Source organism: Chinchilla lanigera, unplaced genomic scaffold, assembly GCF_000276665.1.
Source record: "Chinchilla lanigera isolate Chin_1 unplaced genomic scaffold, ChiLan1.0 scaffold00038, whole genome shotgun sequence".
NCBI classification, from domain to species: Eukaryota; Metazoa; Chordata; class Mammalia; order Rodentia; family Chinchillidae; genus Chinchilla; species Chinchilla lanigera.
Genome location: NW_004955439.1, coordinates 163,103 through 185,299, shown reverse-complemented (window position 1 = coordinate 185,299; position 22,197 = coordinate 163,103). Strand labels below are relative to the sequence as shown.

General features: G+C 39.1%; 1 protein-coding gene and 1 pseudogene across 1 annotated transcript in view; one reads left to right on the top strand and one right to left on the bottom strand.

The window, feature by feature from the left end:
- Positions 1-22,197, bottom strand: part of Map3k5 (mitogen-activated protein kinase kinase kinase 5) — a gene marked incomplete in the record, with an annotated part of 214,421 nt that overhangs the window by 191,620 nt on the left and 604 nt on the right. Inside the window, 1 exon segment of the mRNA XM_005390462.2 lies at positions 21,673-22,197. Coding sequence (XP_005390519.1) covers positions 21,673-22,126 — 454 coding nt within the window.
- Positions 8,007-8,448, top strand: LOC102020485 (annotated as a pseudogene).

Below are 22,197 nucleotides of genomic sequence, written 5' to 3'. Positions count from 1 at the left end.
GCTTGGGTCCAGGTTGGCGCTGTGAGAGGTGGTGTGATGTTGAAGAGGCGGAAACTGATGGGAGGCTGTTAGGTCATTGGGGGCATAGCCTGGAAGGGGACTGTGGGTCCCAGCTCACCTCTCCCGTCTCTTTGCTCTGTGGGTCAGGATGAGGTAAGTGGTTTTGTTCTAGTAAGTAGCCCTGCCATGACATGCTGCTTTGTCACAGGGCCAAAAGCAATGGAGCCACCTGGTCATTTTGACTCCAAAACTATGATCCAAAATAATCTTTTTCTCTTTATACATTAATTGCTTTAGATACTTTGTTATGGTGAAACAGTGAAAAGATTGACTAACATATCCTCTTTGTATCTCTATCAAAATTTTCTCACTTTCTCTCTCACTAACTTTTTTTTTTTTGGTGGTGGTACTGGGGACTGAATCCAGGGCCTTTGCACTGAGCTACAATGCCAGCTCTTTATTTTTCACTTTGAGACAGAGTCTTGTTAACTCACTAAATTGTCCACGCTGGGCTCCAACATGGCATCTTCCTACCTCAGCCTCTCAGAGTGCTGGGATTACTCACGTGCACCATCACATCGGAATTATCTGTCTGAAGATTTACCATTCACTGACCATTTCCTCTTTCTTACTAGATGAGTTGAATGCTGGAGTTTTCTATCCATAGCCTTCTTTCTCTTCTATGCCTTCCTTGTGGATAGAAGAATATTATTCCCATAATTTAAATATTTGGTACATAAGAATTGATCAATGAACATTAGCTTTCACTATTAGCCTTCAAAACCCAATCAAATATCATCAGTTGTCCAAAGCTTTAGTCAATCTCCTCCACACTTGGAGGAATCCTCTATTATTTGTATTCTTAAAGTATATGTAATATTCTGGTATAACCACAACACAATAAATAATATTTTTGTAGGGTTGGTCTCCATACCAGACTGGGAGTCCCTTAAGGGAAAGGGTGATGTCACTGAATTCTTCTCTCATTAAATACCATACTACAGATCACACATTGATACAGAAGAACTAAGGGATGTCAGGGTCCACCAAATGTAGTCCTTGCCATGCCTCACACTTAAACAGCAAAAGGAGACACCAAGTAGATCAAACACTGCTGGGGGAAAGTACAAAATCCATATATTCAAGAAATCAGTATGTATCAAGTGCCTATTATGCACCCGGCATCCAAATGTGTCCTAGAGATTTAGGGCAAACAAGACATGAGAAGGAAAGAAAGACATGGAATTTTACTTTAGCAATCCTTTACAGTATCTGAAACTGCTCCTTCTTTCTCGGGTCGTTTGAAGAAAAGCCTTCCAATACTCTGTAACACCGGTCTGTTTTTCAACTGCTCCTTGTTAGTAATGTAACATATGATGCCAGACTTAGGGACCAACCACTTCTTCTCTATCTTCCAAATCATCAACTATGCATTGAATACTGAATCTTAAAAGTAAACCAGGATCTACTTAATAACTTTAAGAGATTATTTTTAGATGGACTAAACAGGAGCTACTAACCTAAACATGCCATAAAAAATTACACCCACCTTAGAGAATAAAAATAGAAGATAAATTTTTTCATGATTATTCACACGTTCATAAGTAACTACATAATATGCTGAATTCAGGAAGAAATTTCCCTGGTCACTACATATCACATATGTATTGGATTTCAAAAATTGAGAAGGACTTTCTTCTTTGCCTAAATGAGATGATTACATGCCTTAAAAAGGTTAATTCTCATAAAATAAATGTACTCATTGGAAGCTTATATCCTAGTCCAAGTTTCAAATTAAGTTCTCAGCATTTAGACCAGGTAACTGAAAACTAAAAGCAGATTAAAGCCTTGGACTTTCCAGTTATAGCCTATTGTTTTATGTTCTCAGAAAATCTTCTCAAATTAAATGTGGCTTGTCTTCTGGCACAGAACTCAATCTTTATGTAGCATGTTCTCTAGTCCCCTGAGAAACCAAGATGAAACCAAAAAACACAGAGTTTGAAAACAGAAAATCGTGACTGCTTCATACATCTGCCCCAGCAAACTTATTGCAATGTATCTAATCGTATTTTTAGAGGAATGCATAAGTCTATCAAACACCTGTGGTCTAGGAAAATTAATGCATGGCAATATGTCAGTATCACAGAGTAAGTTTTGCTTCAAACTTCCCAAGCCATTGACAACATAGGGGCAAAAATGTTTGCATGAACAACATATTCCCTTTCAGCACCATTTAAAGATTTTCTCAATCGGGTCCTTCCTGGGCTATTCCAGGTTAAAACTGAGCCTGCAGCCTGAAAACATGTAGTAAGAAGAAGATCCAATCCTGGGTAATTGAGATGTGCTCCAACAAGAAGGGTGTTCACTATTTACTTAATGAGATGAAACCTATTTAATAATACCCGAAACAAAGTAGAGATTATGAGCTCCGTTAAACTTGGAAGCCAGGAGACTACATTTTCTAGATTTTGCCAAGCAGTGACAATATGTGACTTAATAGTGCATGCAAATGAGCTACAACGATATCTTATTTTAGCCCTAAGTTTGCGTGAGATTTGGCTAAAGAAGAAGAGGGTCACGATATTAAGATTTAGCTTTCTCAAAGATATCATGGGCCCCAAATAAGCTGTAGGTGATGACAGGTATATGTAACCGTAATCTTCATTGAGGTTACTTAAACTCATTCAGCTATACCTTCTGATGCCTTGAAGAGCCAGAGCTGAAAGATTCTGTCTGAGCTTTTAAACTTCCCAAAGATCCAGGCAAGCCACTCCCTAACCCTGTCATTAATGAATATTGATGAATGTTTACAAGTTGGCAACTTTTAAGTGCTTCTGCAGTTGGCCTTCTTAATTGCTATGTCTTTGCACCTAACTCATTTCTTCAAAAGAATGTTAAGAAGTGAACTCTGTAAGCATACTATGTTGATGATAAGAACAAATCCTTGTCACTTTAAAATTTGGTCTGATCTAATTATAATTAACTCTGATTACACAAATATGCCACTCACTTAAATGCATGCTAAATGGACTACTAAATATTAATAAAACCTTCCTATAAAGTAAATGTTAATAAAGCCAAAAGCATAAGACACTGTGCAAAGATTGCATAACACTGACAACCCTTAATGTCAGACCTTGGAAACAAAAACACAGACCTGCAGTATGACATTCTCATAAATACAGCAGGGATCTATCCTTGGGTAGCCCCTACATGTGTTATTTGATAGCTAAATGAATTTTCTACACCATTGATTTTATACGAGAAAGAAGAGTCTAGAGTTCTACTAGGTATTTCCTTTCCAATTTTATTTCGGATACACCAAGTATACTTTAAGCCATAAAATACTGGCAGGACTAAGTCTCTTGGCAAGAAAAGTCAAGCCAACTGTTCTTGTCAAAACGCATGTGCAAGCTACAACACTGTTCTCCAATTTCACTAGGTCATGCCAAGCAACCTGTACCCCAAACCTGCTTTGCAACTAACCATTTATACACACACTAAAAGATGTATTAAGTTTTAATACAGACTCCCTGCTCCTCTAGACTATATAAGGCTTTTTGTACTCCACCGTATGTAAACAGTAAAACACTAAACCAATAGACAGGGAAACTGACCAGGAGTTACTCTGGAGAAGTTGAAATTCTACTGTCCAAACTCAAAGATCTAAATTTCTGCTAGACCAACTAAAGTTAGTTTCCCAACACTAAGTTTGAAAAACCTAGCAATTTTCATAGTAAGACTAACATGTATCAACTGTGTATATGCAAATGTTATGTAAATTACACATACATAAATGTTGCTTAGAACCTTTAGAAGTAGCCCAGATTTCTGCCTCAGTCATTTTTGTATGTATATCATAATTTTGCTATGGTTTTGGATCAACAATGTATCCAATACATGTTTGCCTTTATTATCTAAGCAGAATTTTATTTGTTTACTATGGTCATTCTGGCCCAGCCATTCAGTAACTTGGTATACAAGTGATACTACCTGCCTCATAAAGCTATTTTAAAGATTGGATAAGACCACACATATACAGCTATTGGCACGGCATCTGGTACACAATAGTAACCATGTAGTTATTTGGGTATGACTTGCCTCAAACTATAAGACTAAAGTCCCTTCTTCAAGCCCAGCCCTCTAAAATACAAGAATTATTTTACTCCAAAAAACAAATCTATTTGAAGCAGTCTAGACAACTGAAGGAAACACTGGTAACAAGAATGATTTTCTAGCATGAGGATTAAATGGGGTTTCCAAACACTGTAGGTAACTGCACTGCATACTGGCATATTCTTGCCATCTTTATGGCCACACAGCTTATTTGTCCTTCCACATCTAAAACATAGGTAACCGATATCATAATATACAGGTTAGGTGTGTTTTCTGCCCTGAAATAACTATGATTAGGAACTGAGGCTAAAACAAAGAATTCTAAGAATTTCCCAGGGCAAACACAGCTTCAGATGGCAAGAAGCAGACAAAAGGAAACCATAGGTCTTTTAGGTTGGGTTCTGTCTGAGCTCTTGAAGACAGATATAGAACTTTCTAGGATTGACCAACCTCTGTCAAGATAAGTTGTCAAAGACTTCTATATGGGCAAAAGAGAGTGTCGGGTATTCACAATACTATTGGGGTAAACATGAAGTTATGCAAAATCTGATAGTAATATCAATATGTATGTCTTGTCCACAAAAATATGTATGAGTATTATTTGATAGGTACAATTGATTTCTACCTCCTAGAGAAGACTCTTTTAACATTTATATTTACAAAATTGCCTAGATAATATTAATTAGTTTTGAATCTATTAGCAATTTCATTTTGACTTTCTTAATTATGTGTGTGTGTCTGCTTGTCAGATTCTCTCTTAAGCCATTTTTTGCATCTTATTGGTTTACCCATTAAAAAAAGAATTAATTACTTGCTATGTAGGAAGTTGTGATTTTAGACTTTTGAAAATTATACTTTATAAAATTACAGTGTAGCAGTTTCCATAAAGAAAGCACTTTCCCAGGAATGGAAACTGATGAGGGAGAAAGGGGCTTTGAGTTTTGTCCAACAGAATTTATTTCTCTAAAAGAGGAAAAGAGAAGTGAAATAAATGTCAAAGTGTTTAATAGGCATTATCTTTAGGGGATAAATGAAAGTCTGTTATACTATTAGGAGGTACATGAAAGGGTGTAAATGAAAGTCTGTTATACCATTTTATGTACTTTTTACAACTGAAACACTGTGCAACTTAAATTTTTTAAGTTATTTTACAAATTAGTGGGGTGGGGAGGAATGGGAAACATAGGAGGTTCTTCCTGACTTCTTCCTTAGTATCAGCTGTTCCCATGGAAACAGATATGTGATTTAAAAAACTGTGTTTAAATTTTTAAAAATTTATTATAGTAAAAGACACACTGTCATTAATACCCCCTCAAAATACACCCCCTCATTTCAAACACATTTATTCCATCATTCTTGTCATTTCCTGAAGCAGTTCTAGAAGTCTTCTTTTGTGAATGTCTTATTGAGGCATGATAAAAAATACAGTGAATGTAGCAACATGAGGAAGAGAAGAAGGAGGGAAGTGGGTTCCTGGGACCCAGCAAAGATCTGAAGCAAGAATTACAGCCCATGGGGAAAGTGAAGAGGAGGTGGCAAGCAATACTTTCTCCCTGAACCCCAGCTCGTGGCATGGAGGGGTGGCTCAAATCTGCAGAAGCAGAGATGACTACTGGCAAACCCAGAGGCCTCCATGGAGAAACACACAGTGGAACAAAGCAGTAGATGCTGTGGACTGCAGTGGCAGGTGGGTTATTTGAGTTCAGACACTCCCCAAGGAGAGGGTGACTGGCTGGTAGTCATTTTGGAAAGGGGTAAATGGAAATAAAAACTCATATCAGCTGTGGATTGGCTCCATCTAGCACCTTCAAGTGTCAGGGTGAGGCATAGCTGAGTTTAAGCCAGCAGCAGGTCAAGGAAATAAGTACATCCTGGCAAGAAACACTTGAGTGTTCTGGGCAAAAAACTCAGGTCCTAGCCTCATAGTCAGAAATCAGATGCAACATAAACTTCAGTGGAACTAAAGGCCCAGGTTTGCTAGGATTATCCACCACTGCCATAACTCTACTGCTGGCTTGCTGAGATCAATCAACACAGATCTGGGCTCTGTCTGTCTGCTCTGTCAACCAGTGACAGCACAGACATGCTCTGAAGTGGACATTTTTCTCTTGCTATTCTTCCTTTGCTTATTTATTTCTTTATTTTTCTAGTTTTTTTCTCTTTTTCTTGATCGTTTGTTCTTGTTTGTATGTGACTAAGAACATTGTTTCTAGTTTTGTTGTTGTTGTTGTTTCGTTCTGTTCTTGTTTCTATTTCTTATTTCTTTCCTTCCCTCCTGTCTCTTCACTAGTTCCCAAAGATTTCATAACCTTTGTCTTCTAGCCTTGCTTCTAATCCTTCTTCATTATCTCTATTTTTCCCTGACCCCCTTTTAACTCTTGAGGGTAAAATCACCATATTGAGGGGATATTTATTTACTTTCTACAATTTTGTGGTTTGTTTTAGATTTGGTTATATAAATAAAAATTCTGTTCATATGGTGAAAGGTAGCAAGTTAATAGCATAGTTGGTCATATTGTAGGGTATGTTTGATGCTATTGTTATTACTGATTGCACTACTTTAACTAAAGTGACATAATTGTTCTAATCAGTTGTTCTTTCTTGTATACCAAGACTGAGACTGTCTTAGGGTCATAAAACAATACTATAGGACAGTGCCAAGGAACAAGGGGCTAGGCAAAATACACAGCAGTTTCTCATGCCCAATAAATTGAAGAGGTAGGATCTCACAACAGACTCAAAACCAAATGCTGGCCACATCTGGAAGACATCTCTGAGAGGTAGTCTCTTCCTAAGGGTCGCCAGTACTAGCAGTAAAGATACCTACCATAAACAATTTACAAGCACCAACATAGGAATTAAACTAAAAGAAAGAAAGAAAATGAGAAAAAATGGAAGCAAGATGTAATCCCGGACTCTTCCAGCTCACCAAAGGCACATCCAGGCAAAGATGGGTTTGAAAGCTGCCCACCTGGACTCTCTAAAATGGTAACAGAAGAAGTAACAAAGCAAATGAATGCAAGTCTAGAAAAAAAGTGAAATCATAAATAATTTCTCAGATAACTTCAGAGATGATGACCATAGTGAAGGATATGATTAGTGAATCTAAAGATACAGATTAAAAAAAAATAGAGGAGCTTAGGAAAGTGATGGAAACAATGAATGCTCAAAATAGGAAAGAAATGGAATCCATAAAAAAATTCAGTCAGATATACAGGAGATTAAATATTCTACTGAAAGTTTATGCAGCAGAATTAACCAATGTGAGGACAGAATATTAGATTTAGAAGACAGGATTGTGATTAGTGATCAGGAGAAGAAAGATTTCTTATAAATTGCAAGGGACCATGAAAAGTCAATCCAGCAGCTGCTAAATGATTCAAGAAAGAATAACATAATATTGAGGAAAGTCAATGAAAAAAGCATGACAGAGCACAAACAACAACAAAAACTTGTTCACAGGATAGCAGAAAATTTCTCAAGCATGGAAAAAGAACTTGACATACAGGTAAAAGAACCTGACATACAAGTAAGTAAGGCATGTGAAACTCCAATTAGCCATGGTAAAAACAACATGTGCCTCAAGGCATATAATAGTTATGATTCCAGAAATTCAACACAAGAATGGAGTATTAAAAGCTGTTAGAAAAAAGAAACAAATCACTTATAAAGGAAAGCCCATCAGAATCACAGAAAACTTCCAATATAAAACCTTAAATCAAGAAGAGCTTAGAGTAAAGTATTTTAAGTCATAGAAGAAAACAACTTCCAACCCACATTGATGTACCCTGCAAAACTATCTTTCAAAATTTATATAAAATAAGATACTTCCATGACAAAGAACACCTGAAGAAATTCATGACCACCAAACTAGCACTTCAAGTCGTGCCATGGCAGACAAGGAGCTGGAGGCACTGAGGAAGCAGAGGCTGGCTGAGCTGCAGGCAGAACACAAGGATCCAAATGATGCAGCACAGCAGGAAGCAAAGCATAGGGAAGCACAAATGAGAAACAGTATCTTAGCCCAAGTTCTGGATCAATCATCCTGGGCCAGGTTAAGCAACTTAGCACTTGTAAAGCCTAAAAAAACAAAAGCAGTAGAGAATTACCTTATACAGATGGCACGATATGGACAGCTAAGTGGGAAGGTCTCAGAACAAGGTTTAATAGAAATTCTTGAAAAAGTAAGCCAACAAACAGAAAAGAGTTAATTCAACAGAAGAAAAGTAATGGACTCTGACAAAGATGATGATTACTGAACTAAAAATGTTTAGAGACTGAAAACTTAATGGAACACTTCTAGGGCAGATGTTAAAATCTGCTTAAATTTGCTAAATGTTTACTTTGTTTTGTCTATAGTCATTTTAAAAATAAACTTGTGCAAAATAAAAAAACTAGCACTTCAAATGTTCTGAAGGACATTCTAGAAAGGCCTAATGAAGATTAAAACTCCACGAACCCCCAAAGACTGGATCCAGTAGGTAAGGCAAGTAATTAAACAGAGGGGAAATGAAAATAACCAATAATAGAAAAATAAAATGACAAAGATAAGTCAATATATATCAGTTATAATCATCAATGTAAATGGTCTCAATTCACCAATCAAAAGAATGGATCAAAAAGCAAGATCCAACAATATGCTGCATACAAGAAACACATTTAATTCAAAAACATTCATAGACTAAAAATTAAAGGATGGGAAACAATACTCCATGCAACAGGAACCTGGAAAACAAACAGGGGGACACCTATTCTATTTGAAGACAAAGTGCATTTCAAGCCAAGACTAATCAAGAGAGACAAAGAAGTTCACTACGTACTTGTTAAGGGAACAATCAGAAAGGAAAGATAACAATCATAAATATACATGCAACAAACACCAGTGTGCCCAACTATATAAAACAAATGTAAAAAATAATGAACATAAAAAATCAAATAAGCACTAACACAGTTGGAATGGGGGACCTGAATACCCCAGAATTACAAATAGACAGATCAACTAGACAAAAAATCCACAAAGAAATATCAGAACTATGCCAAAGTTTTGAACAAATGGACTTAGTAGACATCTACAGAGCGTTCCACCCCACAGTATCAGAATACACTTTTTTCAGCTGCACACAGGATGTTCTCCAAAACAGACTACATACTAGTTCATAGTGTACTAGCTTCAGCATTTGAGTAAATGCAAAGGAACTGGAATTACCCTATGCATATTAGCAGACCACAGTGTAATGAAATTGGAAATCAATGGCAAAAGAAACTACAAAACTTCATAAACATATGAAAATCAACTAATACCCTTCTGAACAAGCAATAGGTCACAGATGAAATTAAAGAAGAAATTAGATAGTTTCGGTCTTTTTCTTTTTTTTTTTTTTTTTGGTACTGGGCATCAAACTCAGGACCTTGCACTTGCCAGGCAGGCACTGTGCCGCTGACCTGTATCACCAGCCCTAGACAGTTTCTACATTTAAACAATAATGCAAATACAACATCTGGTATATGAGGGAGCAAGGAAAGCAGCCCTATGAGGGAAATTTATAGCAGTAAATTCCCACATCAGAAAAACAGACCAAACTCAAACCTAATGTTGAAACTCAAGTTTCTAGAAAAAGAAGAGCAAGTCAAGTCCAAAGCTTGTTCAAGGGAGGAAATTATAAAGAGCAGAGCAGAAATTAATGAAGTTGAGACTAAGAAACAATACAAAGAATTGATGAATCAAAGAGTTGGCTCTCTGAAAGATTAAATAAAATTGACAAACTCATAGCCAATCTTATCCCAAAACAGGAAAGAAAAAGACTTAAATCCAATCAGTTATGAATGAAAATGGTGAAATCACAACAAGTCTTGCAGAAATTCCAGAAATCTTTAATAGTTATCTTGAGAATCTGTTCTAATAAGATGGAAAATAGAAGAAATAGATAGATTCCTAGACACATATGAATTACCAAAGTTGAATCAATAAGATATAAAAATTCTAAATAAACCGGTATCAGTCAATGCAATTGAAAATGTAATTAAAAACCTACCAATAAAGAAAAGTCCAGGTCCTAACAGAATCACTGCTGAATTCTATAAGAAATTTAGAGAAGATCTAATGCCATTACTCTGCAAACTAATGAAATTCAAAGGGAATCAATACTATCAAACTCATTCCTGGAAGCAAGCATTACCCTGCTACCAAAGCCAGAGAAGAATCCAACCAAAAAAGACACCTACAGGCCAATCTCCCTAATGGAAATAGATGCAAAAGTTCTCAGTAAGAAACTGGCAAACAGAATGCATCAAATCATCAAGAAGATTATACACTATGACCAAGTAGGAATTATCCCAGGGAGGCAAGGATGGTTCAACATATGCAAATCATCTTTATGTCAATCTATTAAAGTAATCTATGACAAGCCAACAGCCAACATCATATTAAATGGTCAAAAAATGAAAGTTTTCACTCTAAAATCAGGAAAAGGACAAGGATGTCCACTATCATGGCTCTTACTCAATACAGTTCTGAAAACATTAGGCAGAGCAATTACACAAGAGGAAAAAAATAAAATGAATAAGGATAGGAAAAGAAGAAGTTAATCATCATTATCCAGGGATGACATGATACTCCACATAGAAGACCCCAAAAACTCTACCAAAAGACTTCTAGATTTAATAGCCAAATTCAGTAGCATAGCTGGATACAAATCTGACACTGAAAAATCAATATCATTCCTATACACAAATAACAAACTCACTGAGAGAGAAATTAGGGAAATTATGTCTTTCACAATAGCATCCAGAAAAAAAACGAAATACCTAGGAATCAATCTAATGAAGGAAGTAAAAGATCTTTACATTAAAAACTATAGTACTCTGAAATAGGACAGGATATCATAAATGGAAAGATATCCCCGTTTCTTGGGTAGAAAGAACCAATGTAGTGAAAATGGCCAAACTGTTATACAGATTTAATACAATCCTGATCAGAATACCAATAGCATACTTCATAGAATTAGAGAAAACAATCCTAAAATTCATTTGGAACCAAAAGAGACCTAGAATAGCAAAACCAATGGGCAACAAAGAGAAGTTAGGGGGACATCACAATCTCTGACTTAAAATTATACTACAAAACTACTGTGATAAAACCGTAAGGTACTAGAAAAAAAAAAACAGACCTGAGAATCAATGGAAAAGACTAGAAGATGCAGAAACAACTACCAACATATTCAATTACCTTACCTTTGACAAAGGGGCCAAACACCTTCACTGGAAGAAAGCCTCTTTAATAAATGGTGTTGGAAAAATAGGCTTTCCACATGCCTAAGACTAAAACTAGATCCATATATCTTACCATGCACTAAACTGAAATCAAAATGGATCAAACACCTAAATATGAAAACAGAAACACTGAATCTGCTGGAAGATAGAATAGGTAGAACTCTTGACATAGGTGTAGGTAAGGACTTTATGAACAAAGCCCCAATTGCACAGGAAGCATAACAAAGAATCAACAACTGGGATCTCATTTTATTAAAAAGCTTTTGCACAGCAAATGAAACCAGTAACAGTGGGAAAAAATTTTGCCAGCTGTTCCTCAGACAAAGGACTAATATCTAGAATATATGAAGAGCTCAAAAAAATCAGACTCTCCAAATGTAAAGACCCAATCCAAAAATAGACATCTGAAATTAATATATACTTCTCAGATAAAGAAATAGAAACAGCAAATAAATATATGGAAAAATGTTTAACATCACTGGTCATTCGAGAAATGCAAATTAAAACAATGCTGAGATTCCAACTCACTCCAGAAAGAATGACTAATATCAAGAAATTAACCAACAAAAAATGCCAGTGGGGCTATGGGGAAAAAGAACCTTTCTTCATTGTTAGTGGGAGTGTAAAGCAGGACAACCACTGTGGGAATCAGTGTGGAGATCCCTTAAAAAACTAAAACTAGAGGTTCTATTTGACCCACCTATTCACCTTCTTTGTATCTTTCCTAGAGAATTAAAAGCATCATACTACAGTGATATATGCATACCTATGTTTATACCAGCATACTTTGTAATAGCTAAATCTTGCAAACAGCCCAAATGCCCATCAACCAATGAATGGGTAAAGCAGGTATGATCTTTTTATACAATTGAGTACTACTCTACCATAAAGAAGGATAAACTTGAGACATTTCTAGGTAAATGGATTCAGATTCATCTTGAAACTAAACACTGAAGTGAAATAAATTGGGCACAAGTGTTCAAATATCACATTGTTTCTCTGGTGTGAGAAACTGAAAGGCTAAATAAGGACCAACATGTAAAATAGATATTGTGAAATAGGAAGAAAATGTTCAAATGGGAAAAGGAACTAGGGAGGGGGAAGGAAAAAAAGAATAGAAGAAAAAAGAGCAAAGCTTTGTAAATATGGAGGGGAAGAGGGCTTGAAGGGTTGAAGGGAAGGGAAGGAAAGCAGGGGAAAGCATCAAGATATATCATGTACAGAAACAAATTCCATATGATGAATGTTATTATGTACATCTAAAGTGTACCAATAAAATGAATGTTAAAAAATACAGTGAATGCTGGCGCTGAGTGCCATCTGACAGACAGGCAGGCTTATAAAATCACTAGTGTGTGTCCTCATCCACCTTATTCATTAGCTCTAGAACTGTGCAACTTCTGCTTCTTCCCCTTAGACCATGAAAGGTAAGTATTTTGAATTGAATCAGGACATCAATGCAGCCACAATAGCCCATCTAAAGACATTCATGAAACAGTAGTTCCAGAACTGCTTCAGAAAGTGGAAGAATGATGGGATAAACGTGTTGGAAGCAAGGGGAAATGTTTTGAGGATTTATGGCAATATATCTTTTACTGTAATAAAATTTTCCTTCATTTAAGCATTCACCATATTTTTCAATCATATCCTACATCTTTATTACTTTAGTTTATTAGTACATGTGTGTAGTATATAATATTTACATTCCTTGTGGGAAGTTGGTACATGTACATAACACACCTTAATTCCTTCTTTCATTCCCTTTTCCTTCTCTCCCTCCCTCTTCCATCCATCCCTTGTTCCACTTTACTTTTTTTTTCTTTTGTATATGTTTGCAATACCTAGTGTGTACATCCCATGTGTGGACTTAATACATATACATAACACATCCCAATTCCTGTTTTTTTTTTCATCCCTTTTCCCTTCCCTCCATCCTGTCTCCTTCCATGTCTTGATCCCCTTTTCCTTTGGAATGATCTACCTCCCTACTTCTCATTATCTATCTTTTATTTTTCTATTTATTTATACTCTGGGATTCCCATATAAGAGGAACAAGGTGATATTTAAGCTTGTGTGGCGGATTTATGTCACTAAACATTATGGTCTCAAGGTGCATCCACCTTCCCACAAATGACATCCTTTACATAGACCTTTACTCTCCTGAAGAGTTATATCTTCTGTCTGAGATTCTTCAGCACCTATGCTGCACTAACAGGCACATCACAGGCAATTAATAAATGCTTACAGAGCTGAATTACTGAGAAGTAAGGCAAAGTGAATCAGACTCAAGAGTCCAAACTTCTCAGAGAACCAAGACAAGGTTTTGTTGAAGCCTACCTCTCTTCACCATTCAAGAGAAAAGTTTATTTTGGTTTATCACTTGGCAGTCCATCTGATTATCAAGCCTAGAAAACAGCCCAGCACTTATTTGGAAAAGTCCCATCTTACAGTCTAAAGCCACGCAACAGAAGCCAGGATTAGCCTAAAGGTGACACTCCTTTGTTAGTATTGATAGAAAAATGTCATTCAGCTGCTAAGAAGTCACTGAAATGTGTTAGCAAGAAGGGACCAGAAATTAAGCATTCCTAGTATGACACATACTCATAATAATGTTACCATCACGGATCAACACATTATACCTGATCCTCTTAAAAAGAATATACGCTTGAATGTTTTTCATTTCAGGGGAGAACTTGGTCTAGTGGAAAAATCATCTGGGTTATTTGGTAGTTGAAAAACTGATTCTGACACCTCTTCAATCACTTGATTTAATAAAACCAAATTGTGTACCCTTTCCAACTATAAAATCTAAATAATTATACTGCCACATCTAGCTCTTTTACAGAGATGATCATCTTGTAGTAAGAAGATCAAAACAGGAGGGGGACATAGCACTGAACAAGAGATATTTATATGATCATTCTGACACAGTCACATGAACTCACCTGAGCATCACTGAGACCAAGCTAAAAAAGGGAAATGCCTAGCTGGAGGTGGAAGCTGTGGGCTCTGAATCCATAAATCACACTCTGGTCCTGCCTGTCCCAGCTCTAATCTACTATTTGCCACAACAAACATAGTAGAAAACTTGATTGTGACCTTACAAGGCATTGGAGACATGAATTCCCTTGGATGGCTTTTTAAATAAGAAGCAGTGGTCCTCAAGATTTTCAGTGGAGGAAGGATTCTCTAGCTTAGGCAAATACTTTGTTTTATATGGTTTGAGGCCAGTGGAAGAAGGCCTGACAGTCTCTGATACTCTCTAGGGCAGCTCTCCCCAGTGGTTCTCTTCAGGAAGAGTCCACAGGTACGGAAGAAGCCAAAAGTTGGAAAACATTAGTATAACTGGTCACAATTACACCTAGAGACTCCCTGTACAAAGGGATATAACTTTCTTCCTCTGTGAGTCATATACCAAAGGCAACTGTTTTCCTCACTATCGATTAACCACTGTAAAAGAAAAGGTTTGCTTGGAATGGAATGTTTATTGCTACCCTGTACAGCTTCGGTGGCATTTAAGTTACACACATCTGCTCTCCAACAGTTGTACTAAGCAGGAGATGTGTTTAACATTTAAATTGTCTCTCCTGTTTCCCCCAGGAAATTATCAAATGTAGCCTGGGTTAAGAACTTAGTTTTTATTGTTTTCTTTTGGGGGAAAAAAAAAAAAGAGAAAAACTTACAATTAAAACTCACCAAAAAATATAAGTAGTCAATTTTAAAATTTTGAACCAATTAGACAAAACTTTGAAAATCAGCTTTGTCTCATATTTTCCTTTTCTACCTCTGATCGGTTTCTCTAATAAATATCTCCAGCCAGAAGGAAAACTAAAATACTAAAACAACCAAAGAAACCTGTGTGTGAGAGTCATCAATGGCTTTTCAAGCAACTTATCATTTCACCTTCATTTCCATTTTTCTCCTTTTGGGACCCTAACAGAATTATGCAAATTTTATTTAATTTTATTAATTAAACTGTTTAGTTTAATTCCCTGAAAATAAGGTATCTTTCTTAAACATAGCCAGTTTCCCTACCTACCTATTTCCACACTATAAGAAGGCAAGGTTGAGCTATACCTTTGAGCTATACCTTTCCCAAACTAAAGGTATAGCCCGGTGGCCCAGTGCCTGGTTAGCATGCATAGGCAGCCCTAGGTTCAATCCCAGCACACACATGCAAAGCTACACCTTCCCCAAAGTTGTGATCCCCAGTTTTTCCCTGATACGGCTGTGCAGCACTGCCCACCTCTTCCACATTTCCCTCACTTCCAGCTCTTCTCTTTCTCTGGTGAATGCTGGAACATTCTAAGGCTATGGTGAGACCCCCACAGGTTACAGAAAGGGAAACAGGTGATACAATGGAAGGGGTCATCATTTCATAGCCTACTGTCAGCTCTGGAGGACTAAGCAACAACATATTTTCCTATGGCTTCTACTTTCCCAGTTTGGGTGGTGCTTGAAGGGACCAAGTGGGTTCCAGACGTGGTACCTTGCAATGGGTGGGAACACGTGCACATTCATTGGACTTTGCACTTGTCAATCTCCCATTGCTCCCCAAAGAAACCACAAACCAAGTTTATCCTGTAAACAGAAACAGGAACTGCACAGGCCCAAAACCAGGTCGGTCCCTGCAACAGGAAGCAGGGCACAGTCCTCATAGCCACCAAAGGGGAACTGACCTGTAGCATCAAACTCCCAGAAGGCTGCCACCAGCCCACAGCGCTAAAGAAACAACTCCGTGTTGTGCTCTTATGAACACGTTGCACCGAAGATGGAACCAGCTTGCACTACCAACTAATGACTGATTCAAGCAGACCAACGATGACCACGTTGAGGAAGGAAACCGGGATCCCAAAGGCCTGGGAAGCAGGTTCTGTCAGGACCATCTGCAGTTGGCTGCGGTAAGAAATGAGTGCTCTAAAAATAAATCTATTTTTGTATTTTGGTGTTTTCATTTTAGATTTCCTTTTCATTTCTAATTTTCTGGTAAAGTTCTTTTAGGAAACATAATTTTGCCTCAACAGATCAGTTAGCCAAGAAAGCAAGAGGAAGCATAGTGCGCTGGGCTTGTACGGAGTGGCAACAGCTGTTCCAGTGGTGTGCCAGCAAAGCGAAAAGCTCAGAGATACCAGATGTGGGACCTCCCAGGGACAGCTTCTAAAATCCCTTTGAACCAGCGTCTTTTTTTCCTTTAATGAACGTATCTCTGTTTGCTCTCTTGATAATCTTACTAAGGCTGTTTCCATAAGTAGCATGACTGCAAAGTGGAAAGAAGCTGTAAGATTGGCAAACACTGCTCTGCTGACTGGCGTGATAAAGTTTCCACTAATCCATGGTGAAATGGGGAAAATGCATAATAAATACTGAGTTTTTCTATATATTTATTGTATGCAAAGGGCTACCCTTTATTCCAAGGTTATGCTCCCCAAACTGTTTTTAACCTAAAAACACCCTTCCATCTTAATAAATTACTGCAGTAGGTGATTGGTTGATGAGTTTTCTCTTTCTCTATATCCTTACTTAGAAAAATTAAAATGTTGGCAAGCACATGTCAATCTTTTTTAAAAAATTGGCTCAAGGGAACAATTATTTTGGATATAGAGACTTTGTGCATCCTCTCCCTCAAAGTACATGACAATATACACGACAGCTTTGCTAGATTTGAAAACAGAAATGTGGAGGTCAGCTAAAAAACTTTCAAGAACTTAGTCTGGGGTAGGTGAGACACAAGAGTTATGTTTTGTTTCATTCTGCCAAATAAAACTGGAAGTCCTAAGGAACTGTGCTGGAAGAAAGAAGAGCCAAAGACCAGAAAGGTCGTATGTCTCCCTGGCAAAATGGCAAAAGGCCACCTGCATCGGGAGCTTGAGTAAAGCGTAAACACACATGGATGAAAATAGAAAAGCTAAGTTCTTAATATTTCATGTTAGAATGCCAGTGTGTGCTTCCTTCCGGTTCCCCACTATTGCTACTGCTACAGGGTGAAAGGCTGAGTAATAAGAGATTGCAATCTGCAGCGAGCCAGGCTAGGAGGAAGGCCCAGGCGGATGTGATGGTTGGTGGCAGGGAAAGAGGAAGCGGGCAGCCAATCTAATCCAGTGCCCACCAACTGGGAGGCAGGTGGCCTCAGGCCAAGTAAGGTCCCTAGGTCTTATATGAGCAGGAAGTCAGGGCCTTATGTTGATTAGGAAGGGAAGAAGGCTTAAAGAACTAAAAGTGTTAATGGTTCCTGCTAATATAGCCTCCTCTTTCACTCAGCATCCTTCTCCTCTCGGCAGCCCTTTCCACGGCCTCCACGCCCATCCACTGCCATGAATCCAAATTGACACTCCTCCTACATCTGGTCAAGATACAACCAAAAGCTACATCAAAGCAGAAAGTCACTGATCTAACACAGAGAAAGGTATATTCAAAGACCTGGTTTTAGGTTTCAGACACATAATTGTCCCAAATGTTTAAAATGATGAATGTGTTCCATAAACTAAGTAAAGAGAGCTTTTTCTAGGTTAGTCCCAGAATCTACCACCTTTAATACTGTTCCTAAGGAAAAGTATGCTCCTGGCAACAATTAGCCATCTGAAATCATTTTATCTGAATGAATGCATATGCCTTCTTTATGGTTTAGTGTCCTCTTAGCAAAGTAAGGGAATAATAATCCGTATTCGACATTCATGGCTATGTTCATTAAAAATGTTTTTTGTATCACTGACATCTCTTAGCTTTATAGAATCTCTTAGCTTTATAGAATTTTGCTACCTACAAGGCAAGGGCTGGGAAGGGATGTGGTTAGGTTGGCATTCACCAACTCTTAGAGATAATCTCTTATATATGTAAGGAAGATGAATTTTCACAAAAGCATTAATAATGAAGTTTCGCCTTTCAGAATGACAGGTACATTGGATGAACAATCTAGAATATAGTTAAATAACAGATTACGGAAATCAGTGAAAACCTTTAAGTAAAATCTGTTCTTTAGTAAAACAGTGGTAGACCACTTGTGTGTGTAAGGCCCTAAATTCAATTCCCAGCACAGAAAAAAACCAAAAAAACAAAAAACACCTGTATGAAAAGAGAGGCAAAGTTTGCAAAAATGTCTCCGTGTTTTGCTTTAAATTCTTACCCCCCATTCCATTAAGTTGAGCTGTTTCTCTGTAAATGACAATGCCCTGAATAGGTGGACTTGCTCACTCTTCCATCTAGGTCCAGTTGCGGCCCCCTTCAGGAAGCTGCCCCTGAGTTCACCTACCCGTACTGTAATTCTAGAGCTGTGCCCTGTGAGCCTAAAGCTTCTGTGTAACCCTCAAAGAGACACCATGACAGCGGAGGCACAGACTGCCCTGCTCCCCAACCCTGAGCTTCTCAAACTGGGACGGAATGAATCTTTATGGGCTGACATGACTCACTCACAGGAGTAATGTGAATTTAAAGTACAAAATCTGAGAACTTGAGGGAACCTCCAATACCAATCATTTCAACTTTCCACTATTTTCTGAAATTTTAAGTGACTCACTTCAAATAAGAGAAGAACCAAGACCAGAGTCCAAACCTTGAAACTCCCATTCCAGTGCTCTGCCCTAGAACACTGTGCTGCCTTGTCTTAAAGAATTAAATTAAATGAGGAGATCTTAGAAATTTAGTTCAATTTCTCCCCATTTCTACCCCAGGGCTAATTTTACAGTTGAAGAATCGCCATTAGAGGAGATGAAGGGCCCTCCTCACAATGACATGGTTTACAGGAGAGCTGGGATGAAAACTCAGCTCTACTTGGAGGGGCAGAGTTCTTCCCCCTGTGTAGTAATGATTCAACTTTCAAGTGCAGGTAGTGAGAAGAGAGATAAGGTCAGCACGGTTCAAGGGCCTGTAGCTACCTGTGTCTGTACACCCTGCAAGCCAAAAATGGTTTTCCCCTTTTTAAACAGCTGAAACAAATCAAAGCAATAATATTTCATAAAACTATAAAATTCAAATTTCAGTGTCTGCTAGTAAAGTTTTATTGGCACACAACCACCATCGTGGCTGTTCTCACGACACAGTTGAATAGTTGTGAGACACTGCAAAGTCTAAAACATCTACTGTCTCACCCTTGGCAGTAAAAGTTGGTGGTCAAAAGGCAAATCTCCTATAGACATCAGAGGAAAACAAGTTATACCACCACTGAACTCCACAGCCCTCAGTCTAGATGAATGAAAAGTGTAGATGAAGACAACACCGTTGCCATTCTGTAACATCTTCATGCTGAATGAGAGGGCACAAAGTTCATGTCAAACAGGCGGGCAGGAGCTAAACCCAGGCCTGTCTAGGTTGGAAGAAGCCATGAGGCGAGACACTGGCCAGGAACAAGGGTCTCCCCACAGCCTGCTTTCCTCACTTTTCCTCACTGCCCTGAAATGCCAGATCTCTATCCCATGATCCCAAATGGGGAGCTTCCCTTGATTCTGAGAGCACATCAGTGTGCCTAACAGGAGGCAGCCAGACCCACGCATGGTCCTTCAGGGGCAGCACCTGAAATAGGGTCTTACATTGACCAGTTATTACCCATGAATCCTAGGGCCAGTTATGGATGTCTTGGTTTTCTCATCTAAATGATAAAAGGTAAGTACTTCCTTCCCAAGCTCATTTGGATAATTAAATGAGTAACAGTTTAAACATTAGCTCCCTTCTAACCACCCCTCACATTGGTCTCAAACTCCTTATCCTTGTGCCTCAGCCATTGTGTATGGCCAGCTGCCTTTCCCAGCGATAGCACTTAGAGAACCTCAGAAAGACAGCCTCGTTAAAGGATTCTTTCAAATCAGTTTTAGAGTTTAAGGTTTTTTTCCTACAGCCCTAGGAACAAAATGCTCAATCAGCGCAATAAAAAGAGGCTCAAGTAGTTAGCTGGGTAATTTCCTCGCATATCTTTCAGCTCTTTAACGCTCCCTTCAAGTTATAATCCAAATATGAGTTCTATAACTTTAGAAAAGTTATGTTTATGTGTTTTTTATAGCAAGCCACCCAAGGAACCAAGTTATGATATATTATACTCATGTGCAGTTATGAAGCCCAAGACTGGAAAAAATACCAGAACCAGCAAATCCTGGTTTATTTAGTCTGGCTTACTTAACATGAAGTTCTTCTTGTTCTTAAAATATTCAGCTTTGGCCAAATTCCAAAGCTGACATAAGCCTACTTCAGGTATTTTGAAGAGGCTGCAGAGAACCAGAACTGAAAATGAGATTGGTGTATAAAAAGCATAAAAGATATGATCACAAATGCCAAAAGTATATTGTTTTGAAACCAGTAAACCAGGGTTTCCACCCACAATTTAAAAAAATAAATATGTCTATATTCTCCACATTAGATTATAGGGTGCTAACAGTTAATTTCAATAACATGTAATCATGCCTTACATTTGCTAACAGCTAATTGCTCCAGGACTACAACTGCCTAGCACTTTCTGAAATCTGTGATAGGTTGAAAAGATACATTTTTTTCAGAATAATGCTAGCAATCACTTTAATGGCCAAAATAATCTCCATCATTAGCATATCAACGTTTTAAATAATATCAAATTATAAACTTTCCAGCCCACCACACCATCTGGGTAATTTAAAAAAAAACAAAAAACAGGTTCTTTTACCAAAGTCTTGGCCCTAACCAAGCTATCACACACATTTAATTTAAGTCAGTAGTGTCTGTTAATACTTTGTGAAGTAATTACTTGAAAGTTAAAACTGGTAAGAGATGGGAAATCCAAGCTAGTAAAACTTGTTGAAGGTTAACTGGGTTGGGAAAGACCGGGACAGGACATGCAAACTCATGCGTGCCGCTGGCTGCGTGGCACAAGCCATTGTTTCTACACTCTCAAAACTACACCACGAAAAGGAAACTGTTACCTAAAAGGATCACAGGTTTGTGTAGAGGGAAAAGAGCCGCCAAGCCTAAGAGAAGGGAACCACCCCGAATGGAGAAGAGCTGATTGGAGCAAATACTCGCAGTGCTAGGTAACAGGTTTCCAAATCGACCCCATGGACCCCAGAACTCCAGCGCCCGGGAGATCAGTGGGTGTCCCGCACAAACGCACACTGGTTCTTGCACGCACAAACGCACATTCTCTTCCGAGCGGCGAGCGCAAGGTGAAGTCACGAAGCGCGGCTCACTGCCCCCAGGTGGGGCGAGAAGTAGGAAGCACACTCCCTGCGCAGAAAGAAAACAAACTACGCCCCCCTCTCCGCGCGCCCCAAGATGGCCAGGGAAAACCGGGCCCCCAGCGCGCCGCCGAGGAGGGCAAACGTGCTACACACTCACCTGCGTTGTAAAAACGGTCCAGCACCGCGGTTTCCCCGAAGTCCAGTTTACCAAAATGCAGAGTCTCCAGGGTAGCGCCCACCGCCTCGCACGCCTCTCGCAGGCTCTGCAAGGCCTCGCTCTCGGCCACCACCAGCTGCCCCTGGCTCGCCTCGTTGATCACATACGCCACGGTGGTCCGGCGCCCGCCGCCGCCGCTCGCCGAGCTGCCCCGGCAGCGGGTGGCGCTGCTCCCAGGGGCGGCTGCGGGACACCCGGGGCCGGGGGCTGCAGCGCTGTCCACGTTCCAGAAGCTGCCGGGTGGCGGTGGCGGCGGCAGCGGGTTTGGCTCGCCCTCCGTCACCGTCGCCGCTCCTCCCCTCCGACAGCTGCCGCCCTCGGGGAAGGTGCAGAAGCCCGAGGAGGCCAAGGGTGGCACGGAGAAAGTGATGCCCTCGCTGGCCTCCGTGCCCATCTCCGCCGGCCGGGCTGCGGCGCCCCCCGCCCAGCCGCCCCGTCTGGCCAGCCACAGCTCGGGGCTGCTCC